The sequence below is a fragment of the Chroicocephalus ridibundus genome, chromosome 6, assembly GCF_963924245.1.
Source record: "Chroicocephalus ridibundus chromosome 6, bChrRid1.1, whole genome shotgun sequence".
Lineage (NCBI taxonomy): Eukaryota > Metazoa > Chordata > Aves > Charadriiformes > Laridae > Chroicocephalus > Chroicocephalus ridibundus.
Window position 1 is genome coordinate 33,668,513 of NC_086289.1, and position 27,221 is coordinate 33,695,733.

Genomic DNA, 27,221 nt, shown 5'->3' on the forward strand with positions numbered 1-27,221 from the left:
CAAAGTTACTCCAGAAAGCATGGAATTTTACAAAATGTCTCAGCACCATTTCTGAGATAACTATCATTCAAATGAAACAAAATATAAAATTAAGCCCACAAAGCCTTTGGAAATCTACAGCCATGACTCCAGAGAGTTTTAGAATGGCACATACTTGTAATTTTGTTTAAGTTTAGTGGTGTCTTTGCAATGTGACTAAAAACATGTAGAAATCATTTGCACAAAATAGAGCAAGCCTTCTCTCTGTTAAAGGGAAATTTACAGTTAAAGTTGATAGGATGCTTGAAAACTTTCATTATTTAAAAAAACCTAACTTTCTACTAAACCCTAAACTCCTTCTACTCAGATATTCTGTCAGTATCTTTCTTTGTATCCATCAATTAAACTTAAATGGAAATTCTCATGATGTAGAAATGCCACAAATACAGCTAAATATGGAATAAGAAATATTTCTTAAGCTTATGCTTTTTAAAGAAAATCATAGTAGCCCATAAAAGAAGTGCAACTCAACACAAACTTCAAGAGATAGGCCTGTTTTGGCTGGCTGTAGAAGCATTACGTGGGAACTCATGAATTTCCAGAGCAGCTCTAGTACGTGACATTGGGTAAACAAGCCAGAAAAAAGTCTGGGCTAGGATCCATTTTCCCAACAAAAAATCATCTCACCAGAAGACATGACCCAACAGTGTGTTCTCTGAGCATACCATATTGGGCAGACACAAGCTGGCACAGACTTAACACACTCCAGACAACAGCTTGCTTCAGTCGCCAGCTAATAATCAGTTCAGGTGGCAGAAGTCTGTGCTAGACATGCAGAGTACTGATTCAAGCTTTATTAATGGTGAAATCAGAAAGGAGGATTAGGGCAGAAGAAGAGTTTTGAAAAAACATGTCCTTTTAAAGAGTCAACGAAAAAGTCCACACCATCCATACAATGAAGAAATGTTTAATAAACAAACAAACCTATGAAAATCATATTGCCAAGTCAAGAATTTGAATGCAATGCCATGGAATGTTTTATAAGAGCCCATGAAATATTAATTCAATCCCTTTGCAGAAATTTAATAAAATACAGTCTTTAATTACATGATCATGGATATTATTTCCATGAATCTGTTCTCATTCAAATTCACATAAAAGGAAGAAACCAAAAGTGAGCAGGTACCTGCAGGACTGTGTTGCCCAAACATGTGAATGCTTGCCTTATAATCTGGAAAAAACAAAGCTTCTCCAGAATGACCCCAAGCTCTCTTTTAATCTCAGAACTTTAAAAAAATTAATTTGCAACCACTTTATTTTCTGCCATGATCTAGGATTACATTACAAAAAATAATAATTGATATTTAAGAAAACTTGAGTAGAATCTGTCAGTACCTGACCGTAGTGACAGGGTAGGACATGGTACACATGTTCAGATGGAGAAGGACATATATGAAAACTTCCAGTAACCATTATTATCACTATTATCTCCCTATCATCATAGTGTTCAGGCACCCAAACAAAATTAGATGTCCAATGTGCAAAAATATTGTGGGAAACATATAATAACTATGTATGTTAAAGAACAAACGAACTCAGACAACAGAATTAAAAAGAAGAAAGCAAATATATTCTCATTTTACAAAAAAAGGAAAGTAGTCTCTATCATTTCTCTTTTGAAAGTACTGTACCTGATTACCAAGGTGATTTTTTTTAATTCTTATTTTTGTTTAAACTTTACCTTGCCAAAGGCCTTCTGGCTCTGTTAACAGCCTCAAGGTCTGCATAGCGGAGATCTAGTTGGCAGCCCACCAGGATGACAGGTGTGCGAGGACAGAAGTGCTTAATTTCTTGATACCACATTGTTTTCACATGATTCAGGGAATTAGGATTAGCAATTGAAAAGCACAGAACAACTACATCAGACCTAGAAAGGCAACAAGAAAATATCCAATTAAACCCCAACAAACATGCTTTTTCCACTGCACCTTCACCTATTTTCATCACTCCAGCTTAAAGGTACTCCACTCTACACTTTGAAAAATGCACTGACACCCAGATGCCAGAACACATGTTGTTCGTGCAGAGCTACACATTTCACCACAAAAGCATGGAAGCACAAATCCACGTACCTAGGAAGCAGAGCACTAAGAAAAGAGGCAGGGCTTGTCATTCTCCACTTTTACACTACAGTTATCCACAGGCTGCCATTGCTCAAGAAATAATTCTGCTGACTGGACACCTAAATTGCAATTCAAAGATCACTGGTGCTTAGGAATTAGAAAGGAGTTATGCAAAATTTCAGAACAGCCGCACAGGTAGACACAGATCACTACCGAACTTGTCATGCTGAAATATCTTTACTGCACCATTTTAGATACTGAGGTGATCTCCTTTGCAATGCACTTTGCACAGCAATTCTCTAACATCTTTAATAAATAACCTGTTAGACGGACAAATTACTGCAGAATGACCACTTCTACTATATAAGCAAAAATAATCATCATGATGAAAATAAGGTCAGTAAAGTGTAGAATAGGACAGTGGCTTAAATCAGAGTGAGCATCAAATATTTGCAGGCTTTTAAAGGTTTTAAGAAAAAAAAAAAAAGTACTTCACTAAATAAACTTCCTTTATAAATTTTAAGTATGAGGATTAAGGTTGACAGTTCAGGCACTAAACCACTACCTAATTCTTGTCAGAGCTAGCACCCTGGGGCAGAGAAATGCTTGAATACTTGTCTGAGGCATTCCTAACTTGGGGCAATTTCATAATTTATAAACTTGGATGGGATGTTACAAAGAAGCTCTTGGGTCTCTCATGGGAAAAAAAAAGAAAAGAAGAAAAAGAAGTTGAATTGAAAGTCTCAAGAAGAATTGAGGGGAAGGGACATATTGAGGAAGCAACTTATTGCTACAGAATTGTCAGCAGGATAAGCTCAGCAACACCATGTCTACCTCACTTCTATTATTCTTTAATTTAGCACAAATGTGTTGTGTCTGCAGTTTGTGTAATGTATAGAGCAGCAGCAGTGAATCTTAAAATTCACCTTTTAAATAATGAAATACCTCTCCAGTACTGCTGCTTTCTACATTTCACTGAGGGCACGGATATATCCAGCAATACTGTTTCTAAAGATAGCTGAATACAATACGGGTACTGCTGTGACCGTAAATTTAATGCAAGAGAAATGCTCCTACCCTAAGTTTGTATCTTATATAAACTGCAACACATCTGTCAAACAAGGCCTTTTCAAACTGGAAAGTTATCTACTAAATAGCGACGTGGTAAGCAGCTAATACACACGTCTTCTGAATAACCGAGGCAAATACCCTTTAAGCTCAAACTTGCTCTATTCAAGGTCATGTAAGAGTAAAACCTAGGCCCCAGCAGACATTTGCTTAACTCCCAGAAAGCAGAAATCAATGTACAGCTAAGATAAAAAAAATATTTGTGTTACACATATTATAATCTGGTCAATTGTTGTTTAATTCAAGATTATCAGGACTGCTGCAGAGGCAAGCATCGGCTGGCTGGCTGGTCCTAACTGTAACTAAGCATCTTAGAGTGACAGACTGTCTCGTGTCCTTCAGAAATTAATACCTAAGCCAAGTAATTGCAGTCACGAGTATCCAACCCTCCTGACTCTACAAACCACAAGACACACATCACATCTCTCAGAAAACCAAACGGAAACAGAGCTCCAGCAGGAGTTGACAGGTAGGAGATGCCAGCAGCTCCCGCACGGCACTGCTGCTGACTGATGCTGGGCTGGCCGTAGATCTGGGCTCCTGGGAAGAGCCAGCGATGATCTGTTTCCCTGGACAGGACAGGTCCAGACTATCCAGCAGACTGGCCTCAGCACAGCCCTGCATGTGTTACAGCCCTTGCTAAAGGACTCTCACGTTTTTGCCACAGAACTGCACGTGGTTCTTGAGCAACTCATCACCTCTGACCTTCTCTGGGCGACCATAAAACCATAACTCACAACACACATTGCACTAACAGGACATTTCCACCTTACTGCCTTCCAAATGAAGTGAAAAATAGAGTAATGAGGTAAAAAAACCCTGTGATTTGCATGTTATTTATCCTGTGTTAAAACCTGGACTTCCCCATAAAATGAATATCGTGAGAGTTCTGTACTGAACAGGGGGAAATAAGTGGCCCTGTGCCATAAACAGGACAGATGTGAAGTCACTGGGTAGTGACAGAGTTCACACACTGAACCAGCACCACGGCTGGGTCCGCAAGCTCACAAAATGCATCCACCTTATCACAATAAATTAAGTAGTTGTTCAAGTTACAAGCATGATTTGCAGTATTAGTACAAACCGGAGACAGGACCCCTGCCTACATAGGATTGTGAACATTTGGGGAAAGCTGTCCTTTGGAAACTTTAATTAAAATACTTACAATTCCTTTTAATGTCAAAGGCACATTTACAACTTAATGCCTCAGTACAAAATTTGGTTTGATATTTGTTCATAAAAGCCAGAACCTGTCAGGTTAAAATAATGTATTAATATTTCCCAAACACTAAAAAGCTTGCCAATGTTATTTTAATATGCTCAGGAAACATAAAAGGATAGGATTTTAAAAAAAATAATCTAATTTATTGCCATTTTTGTGTGGTTTGGTTACTTGGAGAACAAGAAAGCATGAATCAGGTTTACTTCTGCTTTCTTTCTCTCTGCAGCAATATATTCACAAATACAAGCTGCTTTTTTTGAAAAAGAAATTTCATAACCATTTCCCAGTAAAATTCAGGAATGATTTTCCATAGACTTGAATACCAAGAAGTGCTTTAGTGCATCCATCTTTGGCTAATACAGCAAAAACGTATGATTACACTTACTGCCTATACTGATGTTCGACAAAGTATTACAAATAACTCAGCAAAGAGAAACAGCAGCTTGGAGATCCAACACATTGTCTTGTAGATTCAGCGGTACATGTTGGAAATGCACAACTGATTTATTCTTACATTCTGCTTTTCATAGGTTTATCAAAAGAAATTGTGAATCATCTACTCTTACTATTTTAAATACCTAAACATACTTAAGTATCACCAAAACTCATAACTCATCACTTGTGTGACCAGTGAAACACTCTGCATCACCAAACAGGTTTATTTCTACTCACTGGGGCTCCAAACAGGGGAGAAGACAATGTAGATGTGTGGGACTTGGCAGGTGGAGAAGGGGAGCAGATTCTCTCAGCTGTAGGCAAACCAACCATCACTCACATGGTTGTCACTTCCTGGCTGACCAGACTCCTCCATTGGAGTCTCACATTAAAGCGTCAGAGCACTTCAAATGCTCCCTTTGGAGTTGCAGGAGTAATTCTTAATGCAAAACATATGCATCTGAAGTCAGCCCAGCTTGGTCTAAACATAGTTATGGACTACTTACAGGAGGCTTCTGTGGGCAAAGAAAGAACGTTACCACTATTCCAAGAAGCAATGCACGTACCTAATATAGGTATTACTTCAAAGCATTCAGTGATATTTTCCCAAACTTGGATAAGAAGGACTTTTGATGGAAGCAACTACCCCTTTTCAGACTTCAGAGAATGAAAAGAAACTCTCTAGACAACCAAATCTCTGGCAGGAATCAGGACATGGTGTGCTGCCACCCTGTGAGCTCCTAGCGTGTGTTATGAACTGTATCAGATGTATAGAGAGCAGTCCAAGACACTGCTGAAAAGCAAGCAGTACGGCACTGACAAAGACAAGACAACTTTAAATTATCAACCTCAGGCTTCAGCAGTAGTCAAGCTACAGGTAACTATCACAACCATCTGGAAGTTACTCTGCAATCACTAAAATCAGAAACTCATAAGGTGGAGGAGAAAAATCTATTTCTAATGGAGCTGTTGGAAGCATCAGAGAAGTTAATGTTTTCTAAATAGAGCTGTTGTGTGTAACAGAGCACTCCATTGGTTTGGGACTGAGATTTTGAAAGACCCATCTGCTTACATGCTATGTGTGTTCCAGAGCTGGTGTAACGAGCTGCACTGCAGATTTACTTACCCACCATGCTGCTGATTCATCTCTCAACCAGAAACTGCTACATATTTTCCATCTGCCCTAATACTTTTATTTTAGACAGAACTTCAAGGAAACAGCAATATTAAATGATATCTCATATATTCCATGGCAAGTGCGTTTAAAAGTTTAATGTTTCCTAGTTAGGATCTAGAGTTATGAACTGTGATGCAGCAACAGGCTGCCTTCTGAAATGTACACGCTGCATTACCAAGGAAGAAGTTGTTCCCTCTAGTTTGTAATTTACAAGTTACTGGGTAAAACTGCTGCATACAAGAATTGCTGCTCATGTGTAACGGGTATCATTTGCCATATAGTCATGGAATAATACTGTTGCGTTTGGAAAGGGGAAGCAATAAACCTGTGAGGAATACAGAATGTGAAGAGGAAGTGTCTCTGATCTAGAAATCAATGCAGGGAGTGTGAAAGAGGAGGAGGAGGAAGACTGAACTGTATTGCCATGCTACCTTGTCCTCTTTCTAGAGGACAAGTTAAAAGTATATATTCTGTTTTAGAGAGCTTAAACAGGACCCGAGAGTTAAATCTGACAGAATCAGTTTAAGGACAGACAAATTATATTTCGGTTGACAAGAAGTTTGTTGCACACATTTGATCAAATCAACTTTAGGAATAGACTTAGGGGGGAGGTAAAAAAGCCCCCCATGGATTTGTCCTATTGTAGTCTTTATTTTTCCCTGTTTTTAGGTATCAGCTTTCTCTGAGAAACATGATTGAAGTAAGAGAGTCTACTAGAATTTTACATAGTGAACAATTTGGTAGAGGGTCATCCAAATTGGTAGATTCTCTTGACTTTAACAGAACAGCTAATGCTTAGACATTTAGTTATCAATAAAAAGTTGTTTTGCTTCTACTTCTCATTTTTTTCCCCTACACACTTCCCATAATTTTCCCAAGGTTCCTCAGAGACCTGCATCACAGCTGAACTTATCCCACTGAGAACAGAATTTGACAAGAGCTGTCTCTAGTGTTCACTTGCGTAGTCCTTCAACCACCTGAAAGGAAGGATTGTGTGGGGCAGCAGCCTGAGTGCAAATACCAGCTCCCAAGTTCTCCAACACAGTAGGTTCAGGCAGTAGAAGGCCATCTAAGAATTAAATCAAGAATCTTGTTTATGGCTGAACAAAACACTGCTACATCTCCATGTCAATCCAGATACATTTTGAAGAGAGAGATTCATTCAGTTATACAACATTTTTCATGCATGCATCTCACTGAGATGAACAAAAAATTGTGCAGATAAGCAAGGCTGATAATGTTTTAAGTGGGCTCAGTTTTTAGTAAATGCAGTTGCAGCCATCCCATGAAATGAGAAGAAATTCATTAAGTGATCAGTGAGCATACCAAAATAACCTGAAGACACAGGACTTATGTGCACACACTCAAAATAGATGAGAGGCTAGGAAAACTAAAATGCAGGGGGTGCCTGGCATGTGAAGAACTGAAGATATCCAGGTAAGGCAGGGCAAGACCATGCAGTGCCCTGGATTTCAGCAGGAGAATCAATTAGTTCTATACTTTACCAAGAGCAGTGAAGCTTCTTAAGTACTGGTGTAATGTGCGAAACTGTCAAAATGCCCTGAAATATATTCAGATTTTGTGGTGAGTAGCATGCAGATCTAAAATTTCTGTAATGTTATTTTTAGTAGGAAACAACAGTAAGAAAAAGAAGATAATAGTACCTTTAAGAAAATCGCATATTTCAAGACTGTGCTTCAAAAGTGGAAAGAGTTTTCCCATACATTCCTTACAAACAATACATCATTCTTAAATGTTAGGCATTTTAAAATCTCTTCTGTTTCGTTTGGGGTACTCATGGGAAAACAGTGTTGCATTTACAGAAAATGACAAAAAATGTTTTGATATCACGAAGAATGATTAAAATATCTCATTTTCCATTGCAGAAACCTGTAAGAGCTACTCTTATTGTAAAAATGCCTGACCAGAAATAGTGCCAAAAAGAATGGCAAAGTCATGTAGAACAATGTAGCAAAAGGAAAACAATTTTATTTTTAATTTAAAGGACTGCTTACACAGTCTTGGAATTTGGTTCATCTTACGGCTGGCTATAAAAAGTAAATTCACCCATAATTCTGGTTCAGCATTTACATTAAAAAAATTCCATCTTAGTGCTAAATAGAACTTTGCAGTTGAAACAGGCTGCCTGCAAGGTACCCTAGCGTGATTCTGGGCCAAATTTTACCAGTAGACTCAGTAAAACTCTCTTTGGAATCAGGTATGTTTGCAGTACACACATCCACCATAACATATCAATATGTGCCTTTTCCCTTCCCTGAAGCAGAGGTCTCGATTACTGCATTTTTAACACAGCAACAAAAATTCTATGATAAATGTAATTTTAGAGACAGTTAATTTGAGGCTGAAATACTGAAATATTCTGTGTATAGCAGTCGGGGTTTTTTAAAAGTGAGACACAAACCCTGAACACCAAATCAATGGAGAAGGCTGAAATAAAATGACAGAGCAAAAGAAAGTACAGGGCTAGCTGGAACACATCTGAACAACCTGGGGCAAACACCAAAACTCATAATGATAAAGATACTGACAAGAATATAGCTAAAAATGCTTTTTTGAGACATATCAGCTGACAGCTATCTCCAGACAGCAGCCAGAAAATAAAATAAAGAGAAATAAATTCACAAAACAAGGAGGAACCAGAAACATAGGGAAAGGTGGGCTTATCATGTTTATTTTCTGTTATTGTACGGGGGCAGCTTACAGGTGAGAACTACATGCTGTCTCTTTACAAAGAAACAACTAACTTTCATCAAACATACTGTGTAAGAATAACTGAAAGAAGAAATTAATTTTTCTTTACTGCCAGCCCCATCCTCTAAAAAAACCCAGGAACCAATGAGAAATCAGAAAAACATATTGAGTTTAGAAGAAGTAAGAAGAGATTTAGTTAAAACATCATTTGAAGCAACATGTTTAGAAGAAAAATATTATTTCAAGGTAGGAGTGGTATGTAAGGATGGGAAAGAAAAAAAAAGAAGAAAAAGGAAGACCCAAAGCTAGATCGCAGTAGATTCAGTAAAAGCATGATTCCTTATAAGTACTGATGAAGAACACAGATAGGAAGTGAGGGATAAGATGAAGAGGGAGGTAAAAATCCAGAGTAGGTGAAAGAATGATAGGGTCTGATTTGCATCCAGTATGAGAGTGACTTCTGAAGTCCCAGAAGACATGAAAACCGAGCATTAACAGATGCTAGATGCATCTCTTTCTCTGGGGAGAAAATACAGACTTTTGTATTTTTTGCTTTCTTTGGGCTATCAACAAAATTAGCCTCCTCTTTTTTATTTAAAAAAAAACTGTCAAGAAATTTTAACCAGCCAGTTGATGTCACAAATATATTGATAGGAAGTCAGTTTAAAACGGTTACATCTGTTTGTGCAGAGTGGTTTTCATATTCTGACATACGTATGAGAAAATCCAGACTGCGACCCTGAGATTCTTGGGAGAAGAAAACAGCTCAAGAAATCCACCTAGCACCTCTCCACAAAGAAATAACTCACTAAGATCAAGATTTTGATGGGAAGCCACTTCTCAGGTTTAGCATTTCCAGAAGATTTTGATGTTGCTTTGCAGTCTGTTAGGATAGAACCTAAATGCCCTCTTTCCATCCAGCCACTGACTTAGGAGAGCAAGGAAAAATGGAAAATCACATAATACCACAAATAACATTTGATACATACTTTTTCACTAGTGTCAAGGAAGGCTTAAAGCATTACAGGTGTGTCTCTATTATAGATAGATTACATATACATCAAGTGGAGCCTCAGACCCCACCTACAGTCATTTGGCACATACCTATTTAAAGAAGGAAGGATTCCTAATGGCAATTCTATAGCAACTTCTTTCTACTCACAATAAGGAACCATGGTGGGATGCAGAGAAGAAAAGTAGTAGATCTGCATTAATTAGACTGGTTTAAGTATATAAAGCATACGCTTTCCCATAAACTGAGTGAAAAAGCCTCAAATATTAATGTAGATAATGGAAGAAGAAAAAAACAGTGCCTACAGACACCACATCGGTGCTATCTCTCTATGAACCTCTCTGCTTATTCTAGTCTTTCTTGAGACTGATCTGAGTCAAACTCAAAAGATAAAAAAATCATAACAAATACTAAAAAAAATATTTCCTACAGGAGTTCTTCAGGAATGCTTCATGAAGAATCTGAATAGCTTATAAACCACTGTAAAGTAGATGGGAAGGCTCATAAATTTTGGTATTTGAAGATGATTCAAAGATACAGCATATCACTTTCTGTGGCAACAAAACATAGCAAAAGGAAGCAGCCAAGGTGAGAGACATCTGAAAACAACTGTATTCCCCATCAGATGACCCTTTGCTAACAAAGCAAAAGACTATCTTGTGTCTGTTAAGTGCTACTGCTGTGAAGATACATCTCTGATGATCCCCTCCAACCCACACCAGTAAATGGCTTGTAAGGCATTTGGAAGGTGGATAATAATAATAATATATAATTATTATTATTATCATTATTGTAACATAAAAACAAGGATAGCAAGGCTGCAGGGGAAAGTGTGGGCTTTCATTCAAAGCACTTCTGAAACCTTCTCTGAAGAAAGGTGAGGAGCTGCTGGCCTATTCTCAGCTTAGGCACAGGTGGTGAGTGACAGAGGGCACTGATCTAACTAAAGCCAAACTGAGCAATTCTGTGAAGACACCCACCATGCCCTCATCTCACTGAATTTGCTGAATGCAAGTAGCATTTTATATCAAAGCTACCTGGATTTTGTTTTTAGAGAAATATCATCATCACTGTCCTTTCAGAGAAAGAAACAGAAAACAAAACATCCCTAAAGATATTGGTGGAAGTCTTCAAGTATCAATGATAAACCTCTATTCTCTTGGAACCTTTTCAGCAGCATTCAAAAGGTATATTTCAATGGATTAAATTACATTGAAGTAACTTGTTAAGGGAATTGTAATCACACAGAAAAAGACGAATGCATGTGTTCCTCTGTGTACATACAATACCCACAAGGCTTATGAAATCCATTCACAACAGAGGAAATACTCTAACCATATTTTAAGAGGCTCTGTCAGCAGTCTCACAGCAAGGCTCATTCACATTTGTAAGTCACAAGGAAAAAGCTGTTTTCTGTCCATGCTGTATGAACAGATTTTGTTTGGTCTACAGCTCGTATTTAAGTTGCAAGTAAATAAATCATCCTGGCTGAATTAGCTGACAAACCACATCCATGGTATTGAGAATAAATATTTGATTGGGACTGAATTAACTCTTTGCAGATTTGTGCTCATGTTTACACATACTAGAGCTGCATGTATAAAAAACCAGGATATGTAGGATATTAATCGAATTGTAGTCAAATGTGTTTACCTGAAAAAAATAACGAAGAAAATGATGAAAAAGGAAAAAAAAAAAGTGCAAGCCAATCTTTTTCCTATTTTACTTTTAGAATTGGTTAACACAATGACATGTTTACACTCTCATTCAAAATCAGATTGGACAGGAGAATAGAGGATAGTGAATCCTGACAAGTTGAAAGGTAAATTAAGATATTTTCATGTCTTTACACGTGCAATTTTGTGCGTCCCAGAGAAACTGGTACATAATAACCACTTGAGCTTTATATGAAGTTCCCACCTTGTTTGCAGACTTAGAGAATACAATAGCACTGAGACTAGATTGTTATTAAACAAAGAGGTGACTAGGAGCTAGAAATCAATACGCTAACCATAACAAAGACACTGTCATTTTACAACATTTTGGAGTGATTTTGCATCAAATTAAACCCTGTGGGACAATATCAACAAATGACTGTTTGGCATCACATAGTGCCTAAGCTGAACAGAACACGATACTTCCAAAACTAAAGCACACACTCTAGTTTAAGGAAAAAAAAACATGTCATGCTATAAAACTGCAGCAAATATTTCCACAAGTCCCTCCAGCCATATCCCCCTCCCTCCCTTAAGCTGTCAGGAACTGTTTCCCAAAGCTCCCGGAGGATTGTGATTATTAAACTAAACACCACGCAGCAGAACGCAAGCTGCATCTCACTCTCCGTACTCCCATTTTAAAGGACGGCAGTAAAAACATTAAGTATTCCATCCTCAGTGGCATTCAAATATGTTTTTCTGTCACACAAAAATAGTGGAAAACACATTTCTTTTGTCATTCTCCTCTCATGTTTCTATCTGTGAAAAATAAAGAATTAAGAAGGATTTACCTTTGCTGCAAGTCCTATTAACTGTTCACCCTGCCATCTATAGCATAATCTATTTATGTAACATTTTGTAAAACTGTATGCAACAATCTTTTCCAATGAGCCGCAGGTGAATTAATGACCTGCTGGTTCTTGTTACACCACGTTTAGGACAATTAAAGGTCTTGGCTGAGTGTTTGGCTGAAATAAGCCTTCCCCTGCACGAGGGCATAAGCATAAAAAAAATCAAAGGGAACCAAAGGGTTATATTATTGTGTGATCCTTCAGACAATCAGAAACATAGGGCACTTGCAGGTGTAGCCTTGAGCAGTTTGGCATAAAATACAGCTTTCACTGTACTGCAAGATTTGACTCAGAGGTGATTTAAAATCAGTTCCTATAAATGCAAACATTCAATATTGGAAATCTCTTTTTAAAATGCTAACATAAAATGCTGAAAAGCTGTTTTCAAATGATACATTAATACCTTTCAAAATAATGAAGTAGCTGATCAGTGCTTACAATTAGAAAAATTTACAATTGAAATTCTATTTATAAAATAGTTTCTTTAAAGTTTGCAGTCACTTTCTGCATTAACAGACTTGCAGAAAAACCACTAACAGAACAGCAGGTTTCCAGAACAGCCTTTTTAAGTTGATGAGGGTATAGCAATCCTGATTCTACGCAGGTTCAGTTCTGCTAACATCACACCTGTTCATATGCTTAATCCCACGAGATCTCAAGTTATTCAGGTCCTCCTTGGTGTTTGCCGGATTAGAATCTAAGTATGTTGTTTCCCCCCTCGCCCATCCTGTCAGTAAATGTGGGATCAGAGTTCAGAACACGCCTGATTTTGTTCTCCTAATCTCTAGTAATCTTCTCAGTGACACAGTATCTGTTGCAGAATATCAGGAGGACACATCAAAGAGGAACAGCTAGTGGAAACATCCATATTTATCAAAGGAGGCACCATATGCTGCCAAATGGTAAAACAACTTCTATTCAAATCCTCAAGTGGCACTAAATATTAAGGTCAATATTACCTTAAAGTCAGTAACTTCCCTCACTCACAAAGCTTATTTACAAATGGTACAGGTTGCGTAGCCCAGATGTGTTGCTACTTTAGCTCCCAAAACAAAATTCAAGGTAATTCATGACTCTGTGAAAACACAACTAACACAGTGTATACAAAGGAGGGTTTGTACAAATTGCCATATGGAGTTTTACAGTGTGGAAATTTAACTGGTGGATTCAACCAACAGAACCCTCTCCACTGGTTTTAATGGGTGGAGAATAGTTTCATTAGGTAGCACAGAGAGAAGGAAAACAGTAAGACAGTACTTTTTGTCAACATGAATCCAAAGCTGGGACAGATGCTCTACAAAAGGCATTCCCAGCTAGAAAAAAATGTATCTGTCTAAAGACGTTTGATCATCTACGGACTGAAGCAGACATGAAAAGGATACGAAAATATTCAAGAAGGTGAAAAAATGTGCGAGGACTAAGACCTCGCGCAAATGTCAGTTATGAAAATATCTGTCCAAAACCCATCTTCAGCTCAGTATTTGCCCAATACAGGTAACCTGTACTCATTGTATGTGTATTCAAATGCCTGTTATTCAGCTGTTCTGCTGTCTGTACTGCCACAAGGCCAGATCTAGTTACCATTAAACAAAACAGAATGACTATCAGTGGCTTCAGTCCTTGTTGAAACTATGCTGAAGTTATATAATACATGCTGGAAAAATCTAGATTACTTTTTTTTTTCCCCCAGAATTTCCAGGGTTAGTCAACATACTTGCAGACACTTGAAGGTGAAGGCTTTATAGAAGAAAACCCCTTCCTTTCCTCATCTTTAATTAACAAAATACCAAAGAGACTCACCTTTCTTGCAACTGGCTCTACACTCAAGAGGTTGGCTGCCCATTCAATGTCACAGGTTTTAATAAAATAAATATTTCATTGAGTAAGAGTGATGTTTCCTAACATCTCTTTTAGTTAGTTGCTTGTTAGGCAATTGTATCATACACTATTTACAGAGGCAGGGAACGATAATGTTCAATTTTGTAAAACTACAAGCTTATTTTGGGGAATGTTCTTTAAAATTCGAAATAGGACAACAGTTGTTGACAGGGCTTAGCAGGCTGTTGAAGGAAATGTAGTGTAGTAAAACTATGCTGCTTTTTAAATATTTATATCTTTTTAATCCTTGCAGCAGATAATCCTCTTTGCAGTAGGCAGGAATATGAATACCCTTGATTGTTTTTAAGTCCTTGCTTTTCAAAATTAAGATTTGCGGTTTTTTTCTGACCTATAATTTTACTACAATTATTACTTAAAATTTTGCTTGGATCAATTTACCTTCCGTAAGCAAAGCGCCTGTCTTTGTGGTGGTCCCCAAATGTATCCCACAGCCTGAGAGAAACACTGACTTCATCCACAACATCTCTTGAGCGTTCAAGGACCTAGAACAGAACATACATAACATTCTCTTTCCCTCCATCAAACAAGTACATTTCTAATTTGCCCCGTGAGAAGGTCTACAGCATACTAGACCAAGAAAGTATCGCATATAGTTTTCAGCAAATGCTGTATTTTATAAAACAGGCAGAATATGCATCTTCCTAAAAATAGGTTTCATAAAAAAATTACTTTGGTATGAGAGTCTTGGAAAGATGGTTATCAGACCATGCTTGCAGTAGAGACTGCGCATAAAATGCTTGTGAGCTCATTGCTGCATCCTGACAAAGAAAGGCTTGCCAATAAAAAAATACTACAACTTCACAGTGTGTGCTCCGTATTTTGTACACCTGCAGTCCTTACCTCTTGGCAGACACGGTACTGATCAATGGCCCAGACAGTTGGTACGTGAGTTGCCAGTAGCTGATACTGAGTCAAGGTTGTATTGCACGCTCTTGCACAAATTAGACGAGTCTTTCCCACTGCATTATCTCCAACCACCACACACTTGATAGTTTCAACGTTGGGTCTTTCGTAGTCCATGTCAGTGTCCATTTATCAAAAACTGTAACAAGACAGTTAAACTTGTTTTCTACTACTGTGCAAAAATAATGCTATTTAGAATCAGAACCTTCTGCTTCCACTTCTTGAGAGATTCCTAGAGAGGACAAACTTAATGAAAAGCTTGTAGTACACTGTATGAAAGTAAGCTACCCGCTCCTTTAAATACTGCACAGTTATGCAAATGCACAACTATTTTGACCACAGTTGGTTTAAGCTGTTCACATGCTATTTTCACTTTGGTTTCTGTAAACACAAGCCTGTTTGCAGAAGATAGATCTTGGTGAAACAAGGACAGCCAGCACAAACTTACCTTTTGCTAATACTTTTTATGCTAACGAGAAAAGACTGGACATCAGTGGGCTTAACCCGAAAGATTCCAGTATAAACTTGCCTTCTGTAACCTTGCCCATTCAGGATTTGATTTAGGGCTGTCCAAACAACATTGCTAACAGCAAGTCACACAGATGGTTTTAGTTATATGCACACAATAAAACTGACTTGTAAGATGCCTCCAGAGACTCTGTTCACTACAAACCACAACTCCTATTATATCCTGCATGTATCACGCACTCCTAATTTTCCAAGGAGAAGTTTGTACGCATCATGGACTAAACCATGAAACCAAACAGCCCAGCAGGAACTTGCAAGTATGCTTATCTGTATCTACAAAGTCTTTTTCACATGATAGTGGAAAGTGAGGAGAAGGAGATTTTTGAAGATGTGATACTCATGGAAAGTTATTATTGAAAATATTTACTTAAATTAAATATTCTATGGCAACATATTGAACAAATGTCTGGATATGAATGTAAGCTGGAAAAACTAGATATTTGAAAAACTAAAAACAACTCCTGCATGTTTACTACAGTCTGTCATTTTCATATAAAGGAATGTGGGATTTACAGATAAAGGAATGTGGGATCATAGTTTGATATATTGGATTTTGGTTTTCTAATGTCTAGTAGTCTGCTGAGCAATCTGGTCTCTGCCATGGAATTATAATCAAGGAGGGAGAAAAAGGAAAATGCAAGGCACAAACACGTTCAGGAAGGCTTGCCTAGTAATTATTTCAGCAAGGACACCTACAGCTATTTAATTGACAAAACACAGGTCATCATCTGGAGTAATGGTGTCCTTTTTCCTGAGAAGAAAGCACTACAGATAAAGAAACCTAACGATTTGTTTTAATAACTTTTTTAATGTTCACATCTCATTCACACATAAGTATAGAATATATATTAACTGTCAAGCTGTTTAGAATAATAAGATAGATACAAGCTGTTCTGGTGTCCTTTTTTGACTGTCATAGGCACTATGTTCTGATTTAAGAAAAAGTATGTGTAGTAATTACTAGCCAAACACTAATTTTAACACCATTCCTTCATTATTTAAAGTGATGTAAACCAAGAAACCAAAGTCAATGTTAGAACTAAATGTTACCCATTTAGCTACAATTTAGAGCACAGACTGCATGCTAATAGCTATAATGGCTAAGGTACAGTTACAAGCTTTATTTACATGTGGATGGGAGGAGCTAGGGACCACATAGACAGCATTTTAAGAGAGTTGTCCTGCACTAGACTGAAACATGTTCCCAGAAACACTTCATCCTGGCACAACTAGATGGTTGCGCAACTAGAGTTTTGCAATCTGCCAAATGTAGAGCAAATAACATGGGTTCAAACTTACGTGCACAATATCCACTGCATGTAAACCCTAAAGGCCTTGTGATACCAACCTATGCTGGCACAGAGGTTTTAGTTGATAAGGGAACAGAGCTATTAAGATATTGCCTTTATCCCTTCATCTGAGTTGTAACCTGCATCCTAAAAGGTTACTAGTCTTAAGGTAAAGAACTAGAGAGACTTCCAGTTACCTCTCTGCGATCCAACCACAGCTGCATGTTGGATGCAAACTCCCATGAGACTGATACCTGCGATGGCCCATGGGCTCTGCACCATTTCATGAGTCCAAATACAAGAACAGAAATGACAGCTAACTCCTCTTTCCTCCTCCACATCCTTTTCAAGAGCACAGTCATGATATAAATAAAAGTACAAAAACCAATATATTTTTTCCGCATTACAGGGAATGAGACATATTTGACTACCATGGCCTCAAAGGCAGGAACCTGAATGAGTAGGAAAAACCCAAAAGGTTTCAGTATGTGATCTAAAACAGTTTCATTTCAAGTCTGAGAATAAACAGCAACCCCCTGACATAATATGTGGTATTAAATTACTTCATATTTTATTCATGCATGGACTAGACATCACAGATGGAATGTGGAAATGTTTACAAGGCTGGAAAACAAAATGAAGAAGAGTGGCTAGCCAGTGTGTCTGGTTGGTTTTAAACTACCAAGCAGAGAGATGCCAAACCAATTTTTCTTCCAACCCAATATTCCATTAAAATGTTGTTACACAGATTAGCTGAGGTTTTTGTATAACAATCTGATTTTAAAATTCTTCAAAAGTTCTTAAATGGTAGTTCTTCAAAAATGCACTTCAGTCAGTCACAAAATATGTATTAAGTACAGAGTCTGGAATCTAAAAAAAAATCTCCAAGAGGATAACAAAGCAAGTTTAAAATTAATAGGCAAATTTAAATAAAAGTAAGAGAAATCAATGCAATTATTTGAGAATCCTATAGAAGGAACACATGAAAATAAAACTTAAAAAATATTACTTTTAAAATTTCTGATATACTTACTAAATTAAAGCAAAGTTACCACAGAACTCAGGCACAGCATACCCAAATGCCCTGTTGTAGATCAATGGCAGTCTAATGAAGATATTTTTAGCGTGACTCAATACTGCACAGGACAGAGATTAAAATAAACTGGGAATAAAAGCAAAACTAGAGCTTTGTGGCTATGTTAAGGAAAGTTCTTAAATCCACTCCAATGTGTGTGTGTCTATATATATATATGTATTAAAAATGCAGGTAATTTTAATATTGTTCACTAGTTTTCAGAAAGGGATTAAACCAGAAGTAGCTCCTGAAGAGACTGACAGACAGAAGCCTGGACAGATAACTAGAGACGTCAAATAAAAACAGATGCTAACAACAAATTACAGTATAAACAATTAGCAAAATGTGTGGATTAAATTCTTACAAACGTAGCCAGAGGCCTTCTGGCTACGGGAACGATTAAAGCCAGGAATATGTACAAGATCTTAAAAATATAGCCACAGTCAGTTTTTTTAAGGTAGCCTCTAGGTTAAGCTTGTGCTAAACCTATTATGTAATCACACTGATTAAAAATGCTAACCATTTATTTACAAAACTTACTTAAATATAAAAAAAAAAATCTAGATTGAGCTCTAAAAGTCTGGTGACATCTGGGAAGACCAACTGGAACTGAAACAAAACTGGTTAGACAAGAGCAAACCAGTGTATATAGAGCTTAATTAAAAAAAAATAAAAATCAGCATAAAATTCCAAGACCAATGAAAAACTTGCTAAAACCAACCTGCAACCCGCAATACCATCAAAACAAAATAGGGTAAAGTAAGGGGAAAGTCACTGGAAATGTGACCAGTCTCAGAGAAGACACTGCCAAAAAAGCCAAAGAAAGACAGAAAGGCCATCAAAGCAGAGCAGTGAGAAACCTACTAGGGGAAAGATCTGATCAAATATGGCTGTTCCCAAAAGAAAGCAGTGAAAGATTCAGCAGCTTAATCTAGTTCTAAAGAAAGATGAGCAGATGGATGGAAATGAAAAAAGATACCCACAAGAATAACACAGGATCTCAAAAATCTCTTAAAATGTTTCTATCTTTACATTGTCACCTGTGATTGTTTGCAGATGAAGAGGAGACAGAGGCAGCCAAAAATCAGATGTGAGTAGACTCACGATCTAAGATAAAGCCATTTAATTAATTCGCTTGATTACCAGAAAAGAACTATTCCAAATAAAGCTGATTTTTTTCCAAAGAAGTATAAGGTTACTGTTCTGAACTATGGCTTGCAGATGGTTACGGTCACTGATTTCTTTCTTTGTTGCTTCACCTCAAATTGCTGTAGGGTGCTTGGGTTTTTGTATAGTTTTTCCTCATTGCTGAATGAGTTGTTATTATTATCACTAAAAAACAGTTGTGGTTGCCATAGCATGCAGATCCTTCTGGCTAGTCAGCCTCAGTAATGAAACACTGCCTTTCTAGAGAAATTTTCCAAAAGATACATAGAAGCAGCATATCACTTGATTATCTAGTCTACCGTACACAGATTAAACACAATAGACACACACAATCTCTCTCTCTATGTATGAATGCAGGGGTATTTATATACAAAAGATAACCAGATCCTAACCATGAACTTGTTTTAAGAATGCAGTTTAATATATTTAAAGCTATAATTGCATTTTTCTCTTAGGAAAGAAAGTGGATGAAGATACAAACCCAACAGTGAGTTCCCAGTGCAGGATCAGGAATCCACTCCTATGGATCTCCCTGCCTATGCAACTAACTGCCCATTTTGAAATTTCCAGGTATTTTAAATCATCACTTAGCATATACAAAACATAAACAAGATTTTTTTTCCAAGAGCAGTAGCTAATTATCAACCCTTTTCATCAAAACACCACAAACAAATCACTAAGAATGTCTACATTAATCAGTGATTATGGAATGATCCTGCAGGCATTTACTTCTTAGCTCAGTACTTGAACACATCCCTAAGACTGAGGTAGCACCTCTTAGCATGAAAAAAAGCAAGGATGTTACTTAACTCTTGTGTTAAGAGCAACCTGTCAGCTGAAGGTTCAGAGTGACAGTATGTAAGAACCTTGCCTGCTCAGTAAAGTCTTCCTTTAAGTTATTCCACGGGAAAAAAAAATAATAATTCCAACCTGTCTCAAGTAAGCTGACTAAACATGGAAACCAGGAAGTCCTTCAAACAAACAGGTTGAAAACCACAATAACAATGTCACAATTTTCTTAAAGGAATCCAATGGAAAGAGACACCAAACTACCACCACTTAATATGAATGGCATGAGTGGGAATTATTTGAAAAATTCAGGCCACCAGTAAGGTAGTAAGACTATCAACATCCTTGAAAACCACATTCTTTTGAAACTCTGTGAAAGAGCATTTATAGGTACTCCAGATTTCAATCTATTCTGGAGATGTATTTTTGAGTATAGTTTTGGAGTGACTCCTTCAGAGAGCCGTTATGCAATAACGTATCAAAAGGAGTATAAAAAAAATTTATAAGACTACGCAATACTCTTACCTCTATCCCCAAGTTACAAAATTACTGCTTGCAGCCATGGAAACTGGAAAAGGAGATGCAAAATGCTAAGTTCTTCAGGGACTGAAGTCACTACCTTACACTGCAGAATCCCCAGGCACCAGCACGCTGGCAAGGACCAAAGAGCACCTGAGCCAGAACAAGCGTGTGAAACGTTCATTCTCAATATATAACCTTCCATGTGTTGTTTCAGAATCTTAATGGATTAACACACACATGCCAGGGGAAAAAGCAGGGGGACTTACTGTTCATTTGTGCAAGAGCATAGAATTCACAGACAGCTCTGGTTTCGGGATAGGATACGGGCCAAAAGGCTATTTTGTGGTTTGGCTCAATTTAATCAATGAATTTAGGTCCCCAGCAAGTATATTTGTGAAATAAATCATAACTTGTCATCAAATAACAGATAAACTATACTAGCTGTTAAAAGACTATCAGAAAACATTTTTCACAAGGTATAAATTAATATTAGTATTTTATTAAATTGCAGGAGGACCGATGGGGAGATTTCTTGAAAAACTATTCCTTGTCAGCATCAAAGAGCCAGCGGGCGACAAAGGGTAATAAGACTTAAGGTGGGATCAGATCACAAGGTCAACAGAGGACAAAGACGGGCAATGTTGCATATCAGGCTAGATTCTCATCCAGGATGAAGCATTGCCCTATTGCCATTATTTAAATTTCTGGCAGTTTACATGGAAAGACTGAAGAGACTGACAAAAGAGGAAAAAATTTCAAGATTAGCTCTGGGATTTATCAACTACTTGCCCTACCTGGCCCATCGACAGAAGAGAACAACAGATACAGCCAATGGACTGGGAATGGAGAAAAGCCCTTATATTCTAAAGATAACCTGATCTCAACCATGAGACCCTTGGATCTACCATAGGTAGAAAGAGAAGAGTAGCTGACTGAAACATTGCTTCACTGCATGAGGTGATAAATGAGATAACCGTGGCTGTTGCTGCCCACAAAAGGCAAGTGCAGGTCAGCAGGAATGCCTTTATCTTCCACAAGGGCGGAACCTGGTTCTACCCTTTTTCAGTCATTCTGGGATAGTTGGGGTGTTTCAGCTTAGGGCAAGTATCAACAAAGAAATAAATCTCACAGAACGCTGCTAAAATTTGATACAGCTGGAGAAGGTAAGTGCTGAGGTTATCATCAAGACAGACTCCACTTGGCCTGCCTGAACCAGCTTCTTTCATGATAGCTTTTGGCCAACAAGCATTAGATTTAATCCCGGATGTTACCCCTTAACTTTGTATTACCTGCTGGAAGAAAAAAGTTTTTAGAAACCTCCATTCAGCTGCCCTAATTCCTGCTCCACCCCTCAAATTTAAAAGAAGGGAGCAAAAAATTTACCATGGACACAAACAGAAAAGAAAAGAACAGCCTCTAATGAAGATGTAAAGTTGAAGACAGAACAGATGCCTCTATGTTTACCTAGAAAACTTCTCAGTCCAATCATCGCCACAACCTCTCTGTAGAAACTGGCTAGTACTATCAGAAGCGTGCAGTCCACTCTTTCACAGCATGCTTGACTACAGATTTGTTTGTTTCTAAAGGCTAGTTATTAGGACCCTTTGTCAAACTCAGCCTACCTCTGTGATGACACAACACCTTTCGATCAGTAAGAATGAGCACTTCCTTAGACGACCAAAAATCAGAGGTACTAGCAAAATACAAATTCTTTTCCACATTACTATATAAGACAGCCTGCCCTGAAGGTCAATAGCTGAGCATGAAAACATCCCATCTTAGGTACAATAAGTGATTCTCTTGAGCCTCCTGAAATATGTAGTCCACAAGGACCTCTCTATGTTATACACACTCACAGTCTATCAGACCAAATAGAGATCCAAATGCAAAGCTCAGCATTACACTTGAACTGTGTCAATTTTCCGACAAGTTCTGGAAGAACTGAAGAGGAGAAATCAACAAGCTGATTACACTGAGCAGCTTAGGTATTATTTTGACCTGTGACATACCTTGCGATATCCTTTGTGATGAGATCATCTCTCTAGAAATTAATCCATACAGCAGGTGGAGGACATTTAACTGTTTCAGAACCTCGTGTGTGAGAATCTGGGATGAGTACTTGCTATATGGTGGGAAAGCCCGCAACTCCACCATCCCTCCCCCTCACCAGTTCTTCAGAGTCTACTTCAAGAACAGACTGCAACCCAGAGCAGGCCCTTGCAGCTTCTTTTGTTTCTTCTTTCTTGCTGTGCCAGATGGATGGATGGAAGGAAGGAAGATGAGGGAAAATGTGGGCCCTCTCCAGAAGGAAACGGGAGACCTGGTCACCCAGGATATGGAGAAGGCTGAGGTACTCAACGATGTATTTGCCTCAGTCTTCACCGGCAAGTGCTCTAGCCACACCACCCAGGTTGCAGAAAGCAAAGGAAGGGACTGTGAGAATGGAGAACTGCCCACTGAGGAGAAGATAAGGTTCGAGACCATCTAAGGAACCTCCAAGTGCACAAATCCATGGGACCTGATGAGATATATTCGCAGGTCCTGAGGGAACTGACAGATGAAGTTGCTAAGCCACTAGCCATCATATTTGAGAAGTCACCGCAGTTCAGTGAAGTTCTGGGTGACTGTAAAAGGGGAAACATAGCCCCCACTTTCAAAAAGGGAAAAAAGGAAAACCTGGGCAACTACAGGCCAGTCAGTCTCACCTCTGTGCCCAGCAAGATCATGGAGCAGATCCTTCTGGAAACTATGCTAAGGCACATGGAAAATAAGGAGGTGATCGATGACAGACAAAATGGCTTCAAGGAGGTGATCGGTGACAGCCAACATGGCTTCACTAAGGGCAATTCATGCCTGATAAATCTGGTGGCCTTCTATGATGGGGTTACAGCATCGGGGGATAAAGGAAGAGCAACTGATATCATCTACCTGGACTTGTGCAAAGCACTTGACACTGTCCCGTGTGACATTCTGGTCTCTAAATTGGAGAGACGTGGATTTGACAGATGGACCACTCGGTGGATAAGGAATTGGCTGGATGATGGCACTTAAAGAGTTGGAGTCAACAGCTCAATGTCCAAGTGGAGATCAGTGATGAGTGTTCTTCAGGGATTGGTACTGGGACTGGCACTGTTTAACATCTTTGTTGGCAACATGGACAGTGGGATTAAGTGCACCCTCAGCAAGTTTGCCAATGACACCAAGCTGTGTGGAGTGGTCGACACACTGGAGGGAAGGGATGCCATCCAGAGGGACCTGGACAGGCTTGAGAGGTGGGCCTGTGAAAACCTCATGAAGGTCAACCAGGCCAAGTGCAAGGTCCTGCATGTGGGTCAGAGCAATCCCAAGAACAAATACAGGCTGGATGAAGAATGGATTGAGGGCAGCCCTGAGGAGAAGGACTTGAGCCAGCAATGTGCGCCTGCAGCTCAGAAAGCCACAGCATCCTGGGATGCATCAAAAGAAGCGTGGCGAGCAGGTTGAGGGAGGTGATTCTGCCCCTCTACTCTGCTCTGGTGAGATCCTACCTGGAGTTCTGCATCCAGCTCTGGAGCCTCCAACATAAGAAGGACATGGACCTGTTGGAGCAAGTCCAGAGGAGGGCCACAAAGATGATAAGAGGGCTGGAGCACCTCTGCTATGAAGACAGGCCAAGAGTTGAGGTTGGAGAAGAGAAGGGTCCAGGGAGACCTTAGAGCAGCCTTCCAGTACCTAAAGGGGGTCTACAGAAAAGATGGGGAAGGACTCTTTATCAGGGAGTGGAGCAACAGGATGAGGGGTAACAGTTTTAAACTGAAAGACAGCAGATTTAGATTAGATATTAGGAAGAAGTTCTTCACTGTGGGGATGGTGAAACACTGGAACAGGTTGCCCAAGGAAGTCATGGAGGCCCCATCCCTGGAAGTGTTCAAGGCCAGGTTGAATGGGACTTGGAGCAACCTAGTCTAGTGGAAGGTGTCCCTGCCCATGGCAGGGGGGTTGGAACTAGATGATCTTTAAGGTCCCTTCCAACCCAAACCATTCTACGTTTCTGTGTGAGGAAGGGTAAACACACTGACCTTCCCCTGGAAAGAGGCATCCATAGCTGGTACATGACTGATTTACGGCTCGCACTTTGGCTTTGCAGATGCATTTTGTTAGGATTCTGGCTACAACTGACTCCTCTTTCCATTTACCAGAGATGACCACAGCAGATGCAGGGGACTAGGCAGTGACCAAGATCTGGCATTGCTGTGCATAATAATCTGTCATATCATCACAAACTGAAATTAACTTTGGCTGACATTAAAAGAAGTGGCTGAGAACCAAAGTAAGTGAAGAATGGACAATACACATTGATGGTGATAACCATCACAAAACAGCTGGTACTTTATAAAGCAGCCACCCATAAAATGCCACTGGGCACTGAGTCCTTAGGTTAGTCCTCCTTCTGCAACAAAACATTGCACTGTAAAAGCAGATTAAAGTTGCACCTCTACTAGCATTTTAATTCAGATCAAGAACACATTTTTGAAGCAAATATTCCAGTCATCACCACTTACCATGCTTTGGTTCACATCAGGTGCAGTCATAGAGTGCACAAACTGAATTTCTTTCAGATGAATCTGAAGTGAAAGATGTGCCACTCACCACTAATGAGCGAGTGTTCAGTTCAGAGGACCAGATTAAAGGTAATCTGAAGCAACATCCTTTGTCCTTGAAATGCAAGCAGTGTGACATTGGGTCCTCACCACTAACTATTTCATACCCAGATCCCCTGCTACAGCATCACACAACCCACTAATGTAGACAGAACATCAGATGCTCTGGCTCCTGGTGTGTTATTTGGATCAACGTAACTGGGGCAAAGCTGCAACTGAATCCTCAGTGACCGCAATGCTCAAGAGTATCTAGGATAACATATGTAAAACTCGAGATTAAAGGGAGAAGGATCACTGGAAACACCTGATTCAACACTACTGGTTTTCATGGTAATAAACTCCATGAAATCCCTGATATTACTCTTACGTAATTAAGGGCATCAGAAGCTTGTACAGCATTAAACTATCCATACTGTAGCATAGGCTATTACTGATTTTACCCATTTATAAAGACAGGTGTTGACATTGTATGGTCTGTTTGATAAGGACATTATTCTGAACAGTGTTCTCAACAGGACAGAAGGAAAAAACCCAAACAACAACCACCACCAAACAAGGCATTCTCCCAACTTTTGCGCATTTCTGTGGGGAAAATATTTACCAAGTTTTGCTAGAGCTACAAACAAAAATATTCCAGACACACTGGTGACCTTCTAGCACAGAGAGCTGTTGAGTTCACTTTCTGTGCTTGCTTTCCTTCCGAAAGACAGAATCAGGCTCTTGTTTCTTGAACTTTATGTGGCATTTCTCATGCATTCTCCTCTTTGTTAATCAGTGATGTTAAAAAGATATTATTTGTGATTTTATTCACTCACACATGTGATTGCTACAAGGAAACTACACAAGGAGAGCGAGACCTCATAATGACAGCAGGTAAAAACCCCCCAGAGACTTCAGGATAGCAGACTTCAGATAAATGCTACTTTCAGATCTTGCATCAAGTTGTACATTTATGTCTCAAATGCAAATCGAGCGACATTAACAGAATTGTGCAGGAGGAGAATATATGTGAAGTTTACTTGTAATGTTTAGTGCCACACAGAGACTCATTTGCAAAAAAAAAAAAAGAATTAAAAACTAAGAGAGAAATTGCCATCTTGTGTCTTTCATATCAGACAGAAAGGAGAGGAAAACAGAAAAGTGGAATAGTGTTGGATGGGAATCAAAAAGAATCTGTACTTTTATTTCATGAACCTACCCCTAGTAACAAAGGACCCAACTATCACTACACGTACTGCAGGCTGCACCAATTCTAGCCCACGCACCATGCCACCATTCACTCCTTCAGCACAAGATTTTGAGGTCTTTTATGGAAATCCAATATACGATCTGAGGGTACATTAACACCAGTCTGACTAGCCTTGCTATGAGCTGCTCTGCAAGTCTGCCGTACGCAGCAAGGACTGCTCAGCCCTTCCTTTCCCTGCCTCCCAAGTACATACTTCGTTCTACAACATTTGCATACTTTCCTGGCAGGATAGATAGGAGCAAGGGAGGAATGTGTCAAACACCTGTTGCTCCTTTGCTTCTCCTAATTCAAGGCTTCTCTGTCCTTTCATCTCCTTCAGCACAGGGCAACATCTGGATGCAGGACTTAAGCATTTTTCCAGAGAACAAAATGTATTAGCAAAGAATCAAACATCGGGATTTACTGGTCAAGTGATCAGCTCTTCCTCTCAGCCTAATGCTGTACAGTATTTGTGAAGCTTGGAGTTTTAAAACGGCAGGAGTTTCAGAAAGCTCCCTAGAGCTACAATTGATGTTTATTTCTTCTTGGATAATGCATCTGAGCCTGCCCCAGATCTTATGCTCCTTAAGTATTATGTCACTTAGATAAAGAACCCTAATATAAATATTGAACTCACCAAGTGGGCTTTTTCCCCCCTCTGTTATTAGTATATAATATATAGTATATATATAGTATATATTTTGAGGACCTCAAAAATATTGAAAAGAAATTAAGCTGTTCTGTTTCCATGTTCTGTGATTCCCAATCCCAAAATACAGCCCGTACATAAATACGTGCCATTCAATTGCTACTTACACTGAGCAGTC

At 38.8% G+C, this 27,221-nt stretch overlaps 1 protein-coding gene across 3 annotated transcripts in view; it reads right to left on the reverse strand.

The window, feature by feature from the left end:
- The window catches only part of RHOBTB1 (Rho related BTB domain containing 1), a 56,317-nt gene that overhangs the window by 10,094 nt on the left and 19,002 nt on the right, over positions 1-27,221 (reverse strand). For all 3 annotated transcript variants that reach the window (XM_063339590.1, XM_063339591.1, XM_063339592.1), the window contains exons 3-5: positions 15,094-15,295; positions 14,632-14,735; positions 1,721-1,906 (exon numbers count right to left, since the gene is read on the reverse strand). In XM_063339590.1, the coding sequence (XP_063195660.1) occupies positions 1,721-1,906; positions 14,632-14,735; positions 15,094-15,285 (482 nt within the window). In that variant the 5' untranslated portion in view covers positions 15,286-15,295. The remainder of the gene's footprint in view (positions 1-1,720; positions 1,907-14,631; positions 14,736-15,093; positions 15,296-27,221) is intronic.